This window comes from Diprion similis, chromosome 2, assembly GCF_021155765.1.
Source record: "Diprion similis isolate iyDipSimi1 chromosome 2, iyDipSimi1.1, whole genome shotgun sequence".
NCBI classification, from domain to species: domain Eukaryota; kingdom Metazoa; phylum Arthropoda; class Insecta; order Hymenoptera; family Diprionidae; genus Diprion; species Diprion similis.
Genome location: NC_060106.1, coordinates 5,813,198 through 5,827,237, shown reverse-complemented (window position 1 = coordinate 5,827,237; position 14,040 = coordinate 5,813,198). Strand labels below are relative to the sequence as shown.

The window sequence follows — 14,040 nt, the reverse complement described above, 5'->3', positions numbered from 1 at the left end:
AGCAAATTGTTTCTGTTTTGAATTCAGTTCGAGGCAAGGTCGCGTTAGTACGAATTCTAAACTGGACTCGTTATTAGCATTACTGCGATTACAACTTTGCCGATAAGAGTGAAAATATTTTTATTAAACAAGTGATTCAAGCTGCGCATTCCTAGTGATACCGATTGCAACGTCTCTGTATTACACAAGTCTGTCATTGCTTATCAGTGGAACGTGTTTTCTTTCGAGAATCAAATATTTCAGTCATATTTGCTAAATTTTCGTAATATGTTGTTGTTTTTCGAAGAAATTGTCGTAGTTTACTGACCACCACACGTCATTACGCTGCAACGAACTTTTACCCAATCATTTTGCGAGCCAATTTTATTGATGATTCGCATTCAAAGTAAAAGAAATCTAGTCGGTATATTGTGATGATGACTGGGGGACTAAATCGTTTACTTTTCGGTGAAATACCTGATTATTTTGCTATGGACATGAAGATTTATGGTCTTCGGAAAATGAATTCAATCTCTGCCTATTTTCCTCATTAGTAAAAATTGACCGATTCCGGTTCCGTTAAGCAGCTTTGAATTAAGAGCCTTTGCCTATCTTAAATAATGAGTACTGCCTACGCTTGTGCGATAATAGTTGACGCTTCGGTACAGTTCTTAATACCACAGCGACGATCTACGCTGTGTAGAGTGACGCAAAAGGCGAGCCCCCACGAGCTGGCGACCTGTTAGACGAAGCCAAGCGCCGGTCCCTGAGTGATCACGTCCGTTCTGAGCATATATTATCAGCAACTTACATTATACATCACACACGCTAACTGGCGCGAGCTCGATGGCCATGCATCCGTTCCAAGCTCAACAGAGCTTTCGTTCATCGTATGTTATGCAGGTTGTGTTAGCGTACCCAAAGCGAGTGGGCTCAGTCGTTTATTGACACCATGGAGCGTGGCACAAGACGCGAAGATAAAGGTTCCCACGTCACTTTACCAAGGGCAAAAGTACTGCTAAGGGCAGTCCTGACGCCACTCAGGCTCAACACGCTTACATCATCCCACGATGCTTCTTAGACGCTCTCATCTTCCTCGTGGTCAAATGGTCCATGCACCAGTACCTCTGACCCCATCTGAGAAATAGTTGTAGGTACATACTTGATGCAAAGTAAATACTTCCTTTCAATCCTCCCTCATTCCATCTCCTTGGGTACCGTTTTCACTCAGTGTTGTCGGACTGTCGTCTTCCAAAATTAGTGGAACAGAGCTGCGGAAACTGGGAGATCGCAGAAAATACTTTGAAATTATCTAGAAGATTTGGTACCGGAGATTTCGGACCCATTTTCGGATTTGGATAGAATTTAGCACTGTACTTAGAAGAAAACTTAAACTAGTAAATAGTTGGGTAGGTATTATTTTGGAGGAGTGAAAATTAAACAGCAGTTTACACGGGGCAGGATCGTTTCTACAGAAACCGTTTTTACAGATATCATTTCTGCAGAGTTCGTTTCTACAGGAGATATTTTCTACAAAGTTCGTTTCTACAGAGTTCGTTTGTACAGAATTGCCGAGGCAGGATTGTTTCTACAGAATTCGTTTCTACAGATATCGTTTCTACAGAATTCAGGTCTGCAAGTCCGTTTCATTTCTACAAGTGGCGGTCAAATAATTTAAATTGAATTAAATTAGATTAAACTAAATTAAAACGAAATGTACGAAATTTACAATTAAATGTATGAGAAACGAACTTCCACGACCGAATTCTGTAGAATCGAACTTCCAAATCTAAATTCTGTAGAAACGAACTGCATGTCGCAATTCGGTAGAAAAGTTTTCTGTAGAAACGGGCTTTTCTCCTTTATTCTGTAGAATCGAACAATCTACAAGATTTCGTCTGCAGAAACGATTTTTTAGAAGGATCTCCGTAGATACAGACCTAAAATGATTCTGTAGAATCAAACTTTCTAGATAATATCTTGTGTAGAAACGAACTCTGTAGAAAAGAACTCTGTAGAAACGGTTTTGACGCCGAATTTCGAATTCAATTTCTTGTGAGCTTTGTATATTTATCATAGAACGAAATGAATTGAATGAAAATTAGATAACTCAGAGGCCATTCCTTATATTATAAAAGTAATTTATTTTTCTCTGGTTGTTATTGTCACAGTAAATTCTACCTGGAGGCTTTCTTGAAAGATAACGATGCGAACAATTCTTCATCGGCAATTGGGCAACCGAAGTTCCATTTCATAGCCAGTAAGTAAGTCAAATGTACCTTCAGTTGCCTATTTGCCGGTGAAACGTCCCTCGCATCGTTAATTCTCAAGGAACCCTCGAGGTATAATTTGCTATGTACCTACTGTATTTGGTGCATACGCTTGATTTTTTCAATTACTCGTAATATAAAGAATTTTTTATTCATAGGTATTCATTATTTCTTCTTTTTACCCTTAACTAAAAATTGGTGGAAATAAATGACACAATTACTGATAGACTTGAAAACTAAAATTCTGGCGTTGAAAGTCACCGTTTTTGAAATTCACTTTATATTTCGCATTTCTGTAATATCTTGAGCCGCAAAATATCGACTATCTGCACTAAACTAATTTTTATGGAAGCATTTTTCAAAATGAAGACAATGTCTTATCTCGTACAACGTAGTATGCAATGTTTCACATTCACGTTTACATTTGACAATGATACGTAAGCTTGAAATTGACTCAACTGAAAGTGAATGCCCTCCTGGAAAAAGCTAAATGCTTCCGCTGAAAAAGTATAGAGACTAAGTTGAAATAGACAAAGTATTATTTGAGATCTTATTCGTCAGTTGAGCACTCGTTTATCTATTGTATGTGTGTATCCATGAGACGCCATTACCATACACTTATTTCGTGCATGACAATACACTATCAATGAGGAAAATTTGTCAAACTATGTCACGTTAAGTGACGTAACAGCAGCGGTTGTCAGTCCAAGTTGATGCTACTTATCATGTTTGCACCAGCCAATATTGCACATAACATGTGCACCTCGGTGTCTAATCGCGTGTTGGATTCTCGCCAATTTTCATTCGTTTCAGTATTGCGATGTGTTCCCTAATACATTATGGTAGTTTCATATAGCAATTTACGAACAGTTTTGTGGGTAGGTAGAAAAATGAAAATTCACAGTTACGTCAAAGATTTATCCCCTGTTTTAAGTAAGTCATGAATATCAGCTCATGAATTTCGAAAAATATAGTACACGTATAACCTAATTACTCGGGGTTTAGCTCCTAGGAACAAGAAAATCGCAATGTTAAAATTGACTGGTAAAAAATGCAAATAACTTGTCTTTGTTATTTCGAATATCTATTCAGTGATCACTGAAGGATAAACTTATCCACGCGTATTACAGTTCGGAAATCCACCTCGTTGAAGTAACTTTAAAGCTTTTGAAGTCTACTCTAAGATTTCATCGAAATCTGATAATATTTCAACTTCATTGATGTATTATACCGGAAGGTTCATTGCGAAGTATGCATCCAAATTTGGATTCTTTAGGATATACATATACGAGATACGTAATAAATCGTTTAGCACAAGGCTAAATTGTTATTGCAAATCGGGTGTGTGTGTGTGTGTGTGTGTGTGTGTGAGACCGTTACTTTTTTTTTACGAGTATGCCACACCTCCGCGAACTTGGCACGCTATGACGGTTCAATTATTGTTTATTTTTGTACCCGGCGTTTATTTATTTATTTTTTTCTTATTTTTCCTACGGAAATTGGATGACGTCGTCGCCGTCCCCCTCGAGTCGAACGACCGATTGGTTGCACCACGCTGTCGACGCCGCGTTAAGTATTCAGTCGATTGCAATCGCCCGACAGTGCTGGTCAGCACCGCTGCCAGTACGTTGACTTTTTACTTACTCGTAGTTTTCTTGGTGCGCATTGCCACCCACGCAAGAATTTCAAGTGCATCGCCGCGTGCCCATCGTCGTGGGGCACCTTCGACGGGCCAGCGCTTTTATTATAAATAACAATTTGCGCCTAGTGGTTGCTGTTTGCAGAGTCTATTGTTGACACCCAGTAAGCCAGTTTCGCAAACGCGAAAGCGTGGCTGAGAGTGTCGAAAAACAGTTCCGCTGACAGTTGAAAATCAAATTGTATTCTGGGCATTCTTGGTGCTTCTCCGTTTTGCATTTAAACAATTATTACTTTTCTTTTTTGTTAGTTTCTAATTTGTTTTTCGGATTTTTTAAAGTAATATTAAGTTATTAAGAGCGAGTTTTAATATGGCATCGAATCGCAGCATTGCAGGTAAGATTTTTCAATCTTGTGAGATGCTTTTAATACTCTCATTGTAAAATAATTTGTACTCTCAGATCAGAGTGACGTTGGGATAAGATTGCAACAATTATGTTTTGATATTAAATTGTGCGAATGCAAAATTCATTGGTGTTTCAACTTTCGGATTAGAGGAGTAATAGAGAGAAATAGTTCCGATTGGGTTATTCCATACCTACACAGTTTTTCGAAATCGGTGAAAATTGAAAATCGATGATTCAATATAGTCATGCAAATTGCTATTAAGATTTTAGTAAATATTTTAACTCGATTGGTCCATGTAACAATTTTTTTCTTTAAGTTGTACATCTTAGTTGTTAATATCACCTAAAAAAGTTTTAATGTACCTAATAAAAAATGGCGAGGGTGAATATTGGTCGCTTGACAACGTTTTTCAAAAACTTTCATTCAATGAGAAAAGATGGGATTCCAACTAAAACCATTTTGACAACATATGATATAGCGCTTTAATGCCAGATAGCGTGTAGCGAATCGATGATGGAATCAAAATTGAATATGTTGACTTATTTTCAATACGAAACGTAACAAGAATGATAATTCATTTGTTAGGAGGACAATTTCAACTTTTTGCATTGCAAAAATCTTCAAAACATCAAAATATTTAGTCGTTTATTACGAATAATTGTGTAATGCTTTTGATCGTTAACAACGAAAATTTCAAATTTTCAAGAATATATTATCCTGCCTTTAAACGTCTCTCAAGCATAAGCCATGATAGCATGTAGAGTATTCGCGGATACAAATTTACACCTTCAGTATTTTTAGCCACTAATCCATGTAAATAGCGGATGCCAAGAAATATAGCGCGATAATGTAACCAACTTAATACTGACCGTAAAAACAAAATTTAGTGGAAGGCTTGGTGGCTTTCAATGCTACCCGGTGTTGTGGGTAGCATAAAATTTCCCTTAACGACTGTACCAAGTCTGTTTCAGTCATCGCCAGGTGGGGCTGAAAATGTTGGAAGATCAAAAAATATAAGTCGTAATATGAGATTTTCAAACATTTATTTCATAGATTTTCAAAGTGTAGACAGTCGAACTACAAAAAAAGCAATACGTAGAAGGGGCAAGTGTGAGGAATCTTTCCAAAATACATAATCAACAGAATGAATATGAATATAGCAAACCGAACATGTAAAAGTCAAGATTTTGATGATTTTATATTTTCAGCCCTGTACTTACTCGACCGAGTATATTTCGACTTTCTACATTTTAAAATTCTACAAACCAGGTTTTCTCGTTTTTCAAAATTCAACATTGTGAGCCTCGTGTCGTCTGATCGTTCTACATTTTCATCTGCACCCGTCATCGCGATTTTTTTGTTCAAGCAGTGTCAAAGAATGCTGGCTATTGTTGGACAGTTTAACATATTGACATTATGAATATGCGAACTGGTGTTAGCTGGTTTAATAACATACTACTTACATATTGATGAGCCACAGATCAATAGCAGTTATTGTAAAATTGGGACGCACGTTTTCTTGGAAATTTTCTCTCAGGATCCAGTGAACTGAATTCACATCGTAAAGGCACAAAATCTTTTGAAATGATTTTATTGCTGTTGAAACAGACGCATATGAAGCATGAAATTCATTCGAAAAATCGTGAATCGATTTCACTTGAAAGTTTGTGTATGGAATACAAATTTGTGCCGCAAGGTTTGAAGCAATTTTGTGGCAGTATTCCAAAAAAAAAAAAAAAAAACATTGCTGATGTGACATAGGCAAAGACTTACTAAACTGAAAAACAGACTCACATACATTCACATCAGCAAAAAAATGCACATAAAGAAATTCAAGTTCAATTAAATTTGAGAAGCTGGAGTAACGAATTGCGCTGTAATAAATCCGAGCTAATGGCGTATGTAATCGGTGCCTGCAATTGGCTCAAGTATCCATGCGTTTAGTCTATGTATACCTCCTGAATGATGAAATTTGACGTAGGTATCCACGGCCTCGGTGCACCCCTCGCTCGTTCCATGGTTACTAATCGTATATCGCGACAGATGGCAAACGATCGACCCAATGGAACGTAAAATTCTCTGAAGCACTGAACGAGACTTTGACTTACGACTCTGCAATATTACTGGCACATGTAATAAAATTTTCGAAAAGCATTGAGTATTGCCACGAAAATCTTGACTAATGGATCACATTGCATCAGTCACGAGAACAGCTAATGACAGTCCAAGGTCTGGTATAATTGACTGTAGTTTGTTAATTTCTCTTTTTGGGGGTCATTTTTTGGTACTAAAAAGAGAGGATCTCGCGTACTTTTTGATGATCGAAATTATATCACTTGACTACTTAATATAATAGGGTATTCCAGACAGATGCGGAGCAAGAAATCCAGAGTACCTATCGAACAGCTTCATGCTTGGTTAACTCACGAAACAATCACTGTTTCATGGCGTCGCTCCGTTTGATCATCTAAAGCCTATTGTTGTTTCTTTTTCTTTTGAATACCTAGTTATGTAACTCTCTTTTTTCAGTGTTACCTTCTCGCTTTCAATAGATGAGTTTTTTTCCACTTGATTACGGTCTTTAATCCCGGATGCTGGCTGGTTGCTTTGACGCTACCTCACCGCATCTTTTAACGTTACTTTGTCAAACAGATTCGCAAGAGTTGCTAAAATTTGGCGTGGCCTTAGGCGCTCATTATGCAATATAACTCTAATCGCACAAAGCGTCAATGTAACCTTAAATCATATAAGTTTCATTACTTCTGATGGTATAAGTACTCGTTTGTAACCTTGGATATTTGCATTTCATTTGCCCGAATAATTTCTACTCTGTCAATTTTATACTGTTTACAAAAATGATTTAATGAATCATTCATGTATTTTCTGCCTTAATTGTGTGTGAACTTTGGGTTTCTTTCAAAATCCTCACGCGCTGATTTGATTTTTTCAAATTATTGATTCATACATTTCCATAGCAGTGTAAAAGAGTACGGTCTCTAATATGCGGAGTAAATTTTAATCCCACTTTACTATCTCAATCGTTGAACATTGATCGATCATATTAATTAATTAACGAAACGAATTGCCTCTAGGTAAATCATTCGCCGGTGGGTGACAATTACGTCCGTTACTTGCAGGGTACAGTTTCAATTCAAGAGGCGTTTTTGCTTAGCCATGTTTCATGTGGCCTTGAATCATCTGTTTGCCTTTAATATTTCGTAGCAATTGGCCGGTGCTAAAACGTTTGCGTACCTACTTGATGATTTATTTGTTGCGCGAATTACAGAGGAAACGTGCAATTACTTAAATTGCACTGTACCGGCCATTACGAGAAATCACACCCATCATTTTGGCATTATCGTTGCTCGTTCAATAATATACGTAACCACCTCAATCTATCACTGACGTGAGTTAATCAAGGCCTGGAAATACCGCCACGTGCTCTCAGATCACCTACTTTGCTATATGAAACCGACTAAATGACAGCGAGATTATCCAAATTACACGTGTAATTGTTGCTTACAGATGTTCCTAAAATGTTTGAATATCGTGAATGGCAATGAACTTTTTCTATCTCTTAAACCGTTTATGTTATTTAGGCGATTTCATGGACGCGAAAGAGCGATTTTAGGTCTGCGATTCCAGCTGTACTCTTTGAGTCTTTGAAATGCATAAATACTTTCAACATCACGCATACTTAAAGTTTGTCAAATGCGCTTAATAAAGTGATTAGTCTCCGGGACGACCCCTCAAGTGTTATTTGAGTGTCAAGTGGCGATTATTACGCAAGAATCCGTTGCTAAAAAATAACGGTTTATTATATACACATGCTCTGTCGTGCAAAATTATTAATTGACGAAATATTGCTATTTCAAGTAATTAATTATTTGATTGAATTATATCTTCGAATACATTTTTTTGTTTTTTTTTTTTAAATTGTAAATTTTTAGCACTGGCAAAATATCTTAAATTTGCGTTCGTGAATAATATTTCTTAACAATTCAAATCGCATCCAATTAACACATTTCCAGACATCTGAAATGCTAATCAGTGAGTAGTCCGTTGGTATATACCGCTGCAGTGTAAAAGAATTGTAACTTGTTGAGCGAACCAATTCTCCTTTGACTTCAACATAGCAGGAAGCACCGGGGCAAGGCTAAGGCTGTTTATAAATACTTGTGCAAGCTAGACTAAGTCGGTATTTACGGGCGTCACGACGTCTTATACCCAGACATTTCTGACGTTGAGCACCCGGCCCTTTATTTCAGGGACGATACTGTCTCTTTGACTCCAGAAAAACTCATTCAGGCTAGTGCAATCAAGAGAACTAAAAAACGGTTAGAGGCGTAAAGTCGCTGTTTTTCCAGGAGAGTTCTAGCTAATATTATAATCTAATTACTCGGAATCTTATCCCTTTCGATCACCCTTCATGTCTTTTAAGGCATTAAAAATTTGCTCGGGAGTCGGTCGGCTCTTGTCCGCAACTACTTGTTCTACGAATTTGAAAATTGGCACCGACAGGTGCTCACTTTTTGCCGGTATTCCATCGACAATGGGTCACCGTTTGCCAGCTGGTTCTGTCCTGGTCTATAGTGTGGACGCAGTCTTGTTACACTTGACCATAAGAGAACAAATCGGCTCGCGAAACTCGATTCCCCTTATCCATGGTCGGTTTGTCACCTCAAAGAATAGGTTTTTCTGGTCTAAATGCCGGTGAAGTTACGTAAATATGTTTACCAGTCGCCATACCAGATGTGGCTTGTTTCTGGGGCTTTTGCCAAATTGACGTACCTACCGACACACGTAGGTGCTCACGATCGTCGAATGGCACATGCAAACCTTTCGACCGACATAATAATTCTCGAAGAAAAGTTACGACAATTACGTAATAGAATCGTTATCTATTACAGAAATTTGCGCGATATTAGCTCCCGCCAGTTTTGCAGGTACCTATGTACCTACGCAGAAATACGTTGCATGCTAATTATTGGATTCTGCATATAATTTGCGGTAGCAAAATTTGTGATCAGAGGAAAAAAATTAACTTATTGCTTCATTGGTATGGATAACAATTTTTTTTTTAACCACGTATTATCAGTATTAACTGCTAAACAGGTAATAAACAGATAAAAATTATGTTTTGACGATTATTGGGTTTGTCCTCACCACAAGTATCGTATGATTCTCAGCAATTTATTTTCAACTATGTAATAGCCACTTAAATTGTTGCCAACAAAAATTGACTTTATGCAAACCCTGATAGTAAAAAAATCTGTTTTTTGACCCTCCTCGCTCAATCTTAATCACGAAAATTAATTTTTCAGATCGTTTCTCGTGTCGTCAGATTCTGAATATCATGGTGATTCTTGGATTCATGTTGAACTACATGTTACGTGTCAATTTAACGATAGCTATCGTGGCTATGGTATTACCCAGCAACAGCTCTGAACATTCCAACAAAACCATCACGGATCCAGGATGTGCTGGACTGGTTGATTCCCATAAAAATTTCACAGCTAATATGAGTCTAATTGAACAGGGGGACTTACCGGCAAAAAATGTAAAGGCAACTTTTCTTCTACTTGATTATAATATTTGGCATTTCTCTTCCATATACTTGAATTTCGGCATGCTAATGTTGCAGGATGCCATCGAACAAACCAGGTACTCATGGAACGAGTACGAGGTAAACAAGATCTTGGGTAGCTTCTTCTGGGGGTACATTTGCACCGAGTTACCCGGTGGTCGGCTTGCGGAGATCGTTGGTGCCAAAAGGGTGTTTGGGTACAGCATGCTGACCGCAAGCGCTATCACTCTTCTCACACCGTTGGCAGCGACACTCGGCTATCCTGCGGTTGCGGCTCTCAGAGTGATTCTTGGCTTTATGCTGGTAAGTCTTATCTCGAAATAAATTCAGCAATAAGTTAGTCGAGAGAGGGTAACACGATGCTTACACGGCTTTATTCATTTCAGGGAGCCACTTGGCCCGCCATTCATCCCATGACTGCACGATGGATTCCTCCAATGGAACGGAGCAAATTCATTGCGAATATGATGGGTGAGATTTCAGAGATATTTTCGATGGTTGTTTGAGACAATTCAAGGTGTGCATTCGGTAGGTGATTTGCGGCGAGCTTTTTTACATGAATAACGATAGTGTTTTCCTGGTGAGAGTAGGGGAGGGGGGCCAGTTTTATTACAAATTTACGAATTGCTAGTTTGATCAATTGTCAAGCTATGTGAAAATACTTTGAAATTCTTGCATAAACTGAACTGACTTACCTTCACCGTTATAAGTGAAAATTCTAACCATAGCTACACATCAACTTTTTCACCATCACACAAGGTGTGACGAATTGTGTCTCAAAGTATAACGAGAAGGTGATTCAACCTACCCGATACAGGTCTCATATACCCTACTCTCCCCTACAATGGCCAGTTTACGGATGCAGGTGAAGAATATTTGACCGGGCGTAAATCATTCGGGGACTGGCTATAAGGGTGCGAAACTCCTGAACGCTCACTCTGAATTGTGGAAATCGTAACAGAAACATGCCTGCACGTCTTGGACCATTTTCCAGCATCTTCTCTTGGCGCGGCAATCACGATGCCGATATGTGGGTTCCTGATTGCTTCGATTGGGTGGGAATCGGTCTTCTACGTGACCGGTGGAATCAGCTTAATATGGAGCATCGCCTGGTTCGTTGTTGTCTATGATTCTCCAGCTGAACATCCTCGCATCTCAGCCGAGGAACGCAGGTTTATCGAAGAGTCCATCGGGACGTCTTCTACTTCGAAGGTGCGTGCTTTTAAAACCATTTGTATTCATCAGACGAAAGTGCATATTCGATCAAGCGTAAGCACTTGATGCGATTGTTACTTTCTCACATCCAATGCCAATGATCTGTACAATTTTTGGCTTACAGCACTCGGCTGTACCGTGGAAGGCGATGTTGACGTCTGTCCCTGTTTGGGCAATCATCATCACCCACGGATGCAGTGTTTTCGGTTACTTCACGGTGGTGAATCAGCTACCAACTTATATGAAATACATTCTGGGCTTCGAAATTAAAAAGGTATAGATATTTTTACTATTTTCCGCTTCCCGCAAGAATATTGCACAAGTCAATTTTCTTTGAGATTCCAAAATTTTTTTTTCATTCTCCTTAGAATGGTCTACTTTCGTCCTTACCTTACCTAGGGAAGTATTGTTTCGCCGTGTTGACTTCATCTGTGGCCGATTATCTGAGACGAACTAATAAGCTCTCAGTTACAGCGATTCGAAAAAGCTTTACTGCCTTCGGTGAGTAATGACGAATTCTTGGGAATAAATGAACGATGTCAGTTGGGAAGGTCAATTGGAGAAGAGGTCTGGCATGAATTATATTCTATTCACTCAACATTCACAATAAGAGATCATGGTAGTTAACAGAACCGTCATTTCATCGTTTCATACATTAACAAAATGCGAATTTCATTCAACGTTTCGCTGTCAAAGTAAAACTAATATTTATAAGCACTCTCGGTTCCTCGTAACATTAATTAGTGGAACAAGTGGGAACAACAAGCATTCACTCTTTTGTCTGTCATTACCCATATTGTAAGGTCACTCGGGAGTCAATTGTCACTTATATTCACATTTCATTACAGCGGTAATGACTCCTGGACTGCTGATGATCGTGCAAGCTTTTATGGGATGTGACCAGATTACTTCTGTGGCGATATTTACAGTCGCCCTGACGATTAACGGCGGAGTGACTGCTGGATACTTAGGAAATGGCTTAGACATTGCCCCAAATTTTTCTGGGACGATTTTTGGGTTGGCGAATACTCTTAGTTCCTTAGGAGGCTTCTTGAGCGCCGAAATGGTTGGCTCGTTGACTCTCAACAACCAGACCTTCCCGCAGTGGAGGATAGTGTTTTGGATTCTTGCTGCAACCTATGTGTCGGGTGGTCTGACCTTTACGTTCTTCGGATCCGGGAAACTCCAGTCTTGGAATAGTCCAAGGAGCGATAGAAGTATCCCGGAAAAGGAGCGGGCTTTGGAGAACGTCAAATCACCCGAAGAGGCAATTCCTCTGAAAGGCAAGACTGAAGTATGAGCAGGGGGTGACAGGTCCACAACTCAAATGTCTAGGCACGTAAAGCTGTATTGGATGTAAATCTTTCCTTCCGGTTCATTGCTGGTTTGGCTTTAACAATGTGGAAATCACAGTATTTCATTAGTCTATGTGATACTCGAAGCTCAACAGGAAAAGTACGACAAAAATTATTCAGTGATAGTTTTGTGCGAGCACGAAAATGACGAAGAGCTTGATGGACGTTAAATTCTAACAATAAGGCTGGGCCAATCGATTCAATGAAATTAAAACTTTTGAACGCAATCTTCAAGGTACCTACATGAAGATATCAACGTCGAGGTATCTTCACTGTCGTAAATGATTAACAGACTCTAATATGGGCAGAATGCGGTAAAGGATGCAATTGTATTTATACATCGATGGCAGTGAGCAACAATCTTCTGATTATATCTTCAAAGTAACAAAACCGTATCAATCATATTAGCGTGCTTTTGGCGCTATACAGAAATTGAAAGTCATAATTACGATGAATTTTTCAAGAGCTGTGCATCTCTCGGGTAGGAAACTGTTGCTCTGCCGGTAATAACTATATGGAAAACGAGATGAGCTAGAAAATTATCGCTTGAAAATTATTGAGGAATCTGCAGAGGATATAAGACAATATGGAACAGATTTAACGTTTTGTCCAACAGCCCTTTTGAAATTAATTTATCAGTTGGGGCTTTTAAGTATGTCCCGAAGAATAATCTGCCATTATTATAAGCACTTGGAAAATCCTTAAACTTTGAATGTTCACAGACATTTATTGTGGAGCTCGGTATTTCTTCGAAGTTCTAAACTTTCAAGTAGGTATAACTATGAAATTTGAATTGAACAGATCGCAAGGTTTAAGAAGATATCAACGTTGCATCAGACAAGAGGTATATACGTGAGCACATTACCATTTTGTAAATTGTATTTTATCGAAATATGTAAATAAAGATTTAAGTTTTTTTACATCGATATTTTGCAATTTATAGCAAACTATGAGCATCTTTATATGTATCACGAGCAACGTCTGCATGTTCTAATAACTCATCTCCAATTATTTCCGTCAACCATAAAGTCCATTTACAATCGCAGGTGGTAATAGTTTTCCAATAAAAGAGTGATCCCAAACGATTAATCTGTACGTAAAAATTTGTCGTGATAAACTTCGAGAGGATATGCCAAAAATTAATGCTCTACAATCGGTTGAATCATGCGTTGTGAATCATTAGGTGGGACTCCAATATCAACATGCCAATTCAAGGGTATGGAAACGGTGGACCATCCTTATCAGCGACATTGAACTTAGGTGTAAGCTTCCAGATAATAAATGAGCATTCACATTCAAGTTATCATCAAATATCGCTTTATCATTACTTTATCGTAGACTTGATCAACAACGGCTCGACTGGTTGCACTCAATGCACACCGAATGCAGTTTCCGAAGCCTAGGTATCGATCTTTCTAATGGTTCAGAACTTCAGTAGAACCCGAACACTTATGGGACACTTTTGACTTACCGACCAGAATTGACATCCAATTGACCAACAGCTTCAGTGTCTAACGAGACGCGAACTGTAGCAACAACTGGACAGTATCAATCTGAGTCGGTAAATGGAACTCTTCGTTCTACAAGA

The 14,040-nt window shown here is 38.6% G+C and overlaps 1 protein-coding gene across 2 annotated transcripts; it reads left to right on the top strand.

Moving 5' to 3' along the window:
- The first annotated feature begins 1,104 nt into the window (after positions 1–1,104).
- Positions 1,105–13,370, top strand: LOC124412803 (sialin). 2 transcript variants are annotated; one of them, XM_046892946.1, is made up of 8 exons: positions 1,105–1,129; positions 9,620–9,855; positions 9,940–10,185; positions 10,269–10,353; positions 10,877–11,094; positions 11,222–11,371; positions 11,466–11,598; positions 11,946–13,370. In XM_046892946.1, exons 2-8 carry the CDS (start codon positions 9,652–9,654, stop codon positions 12,395–12,397), a joined length of 1,488 nt encoding a protein of 495 aa, XP_046748902.1. In that variant the 5' UTR covers positions 1,105–1,129; positions 9,620–9,651; the 3' UTR covers positions 12,398–13,370. The 2 variants fall into 2 exon arrangements, with proteins under 2 accessions (XP_046748902.1, XP_046748892.1); XM_046892936.1 differs by lacking the exon at positions 1,105–1,129 and adding an exon at positions 3,828–4,283.
- The last annotated feature ends 670 nt before the right edge of the window (positions 13,371–14,040 follow it).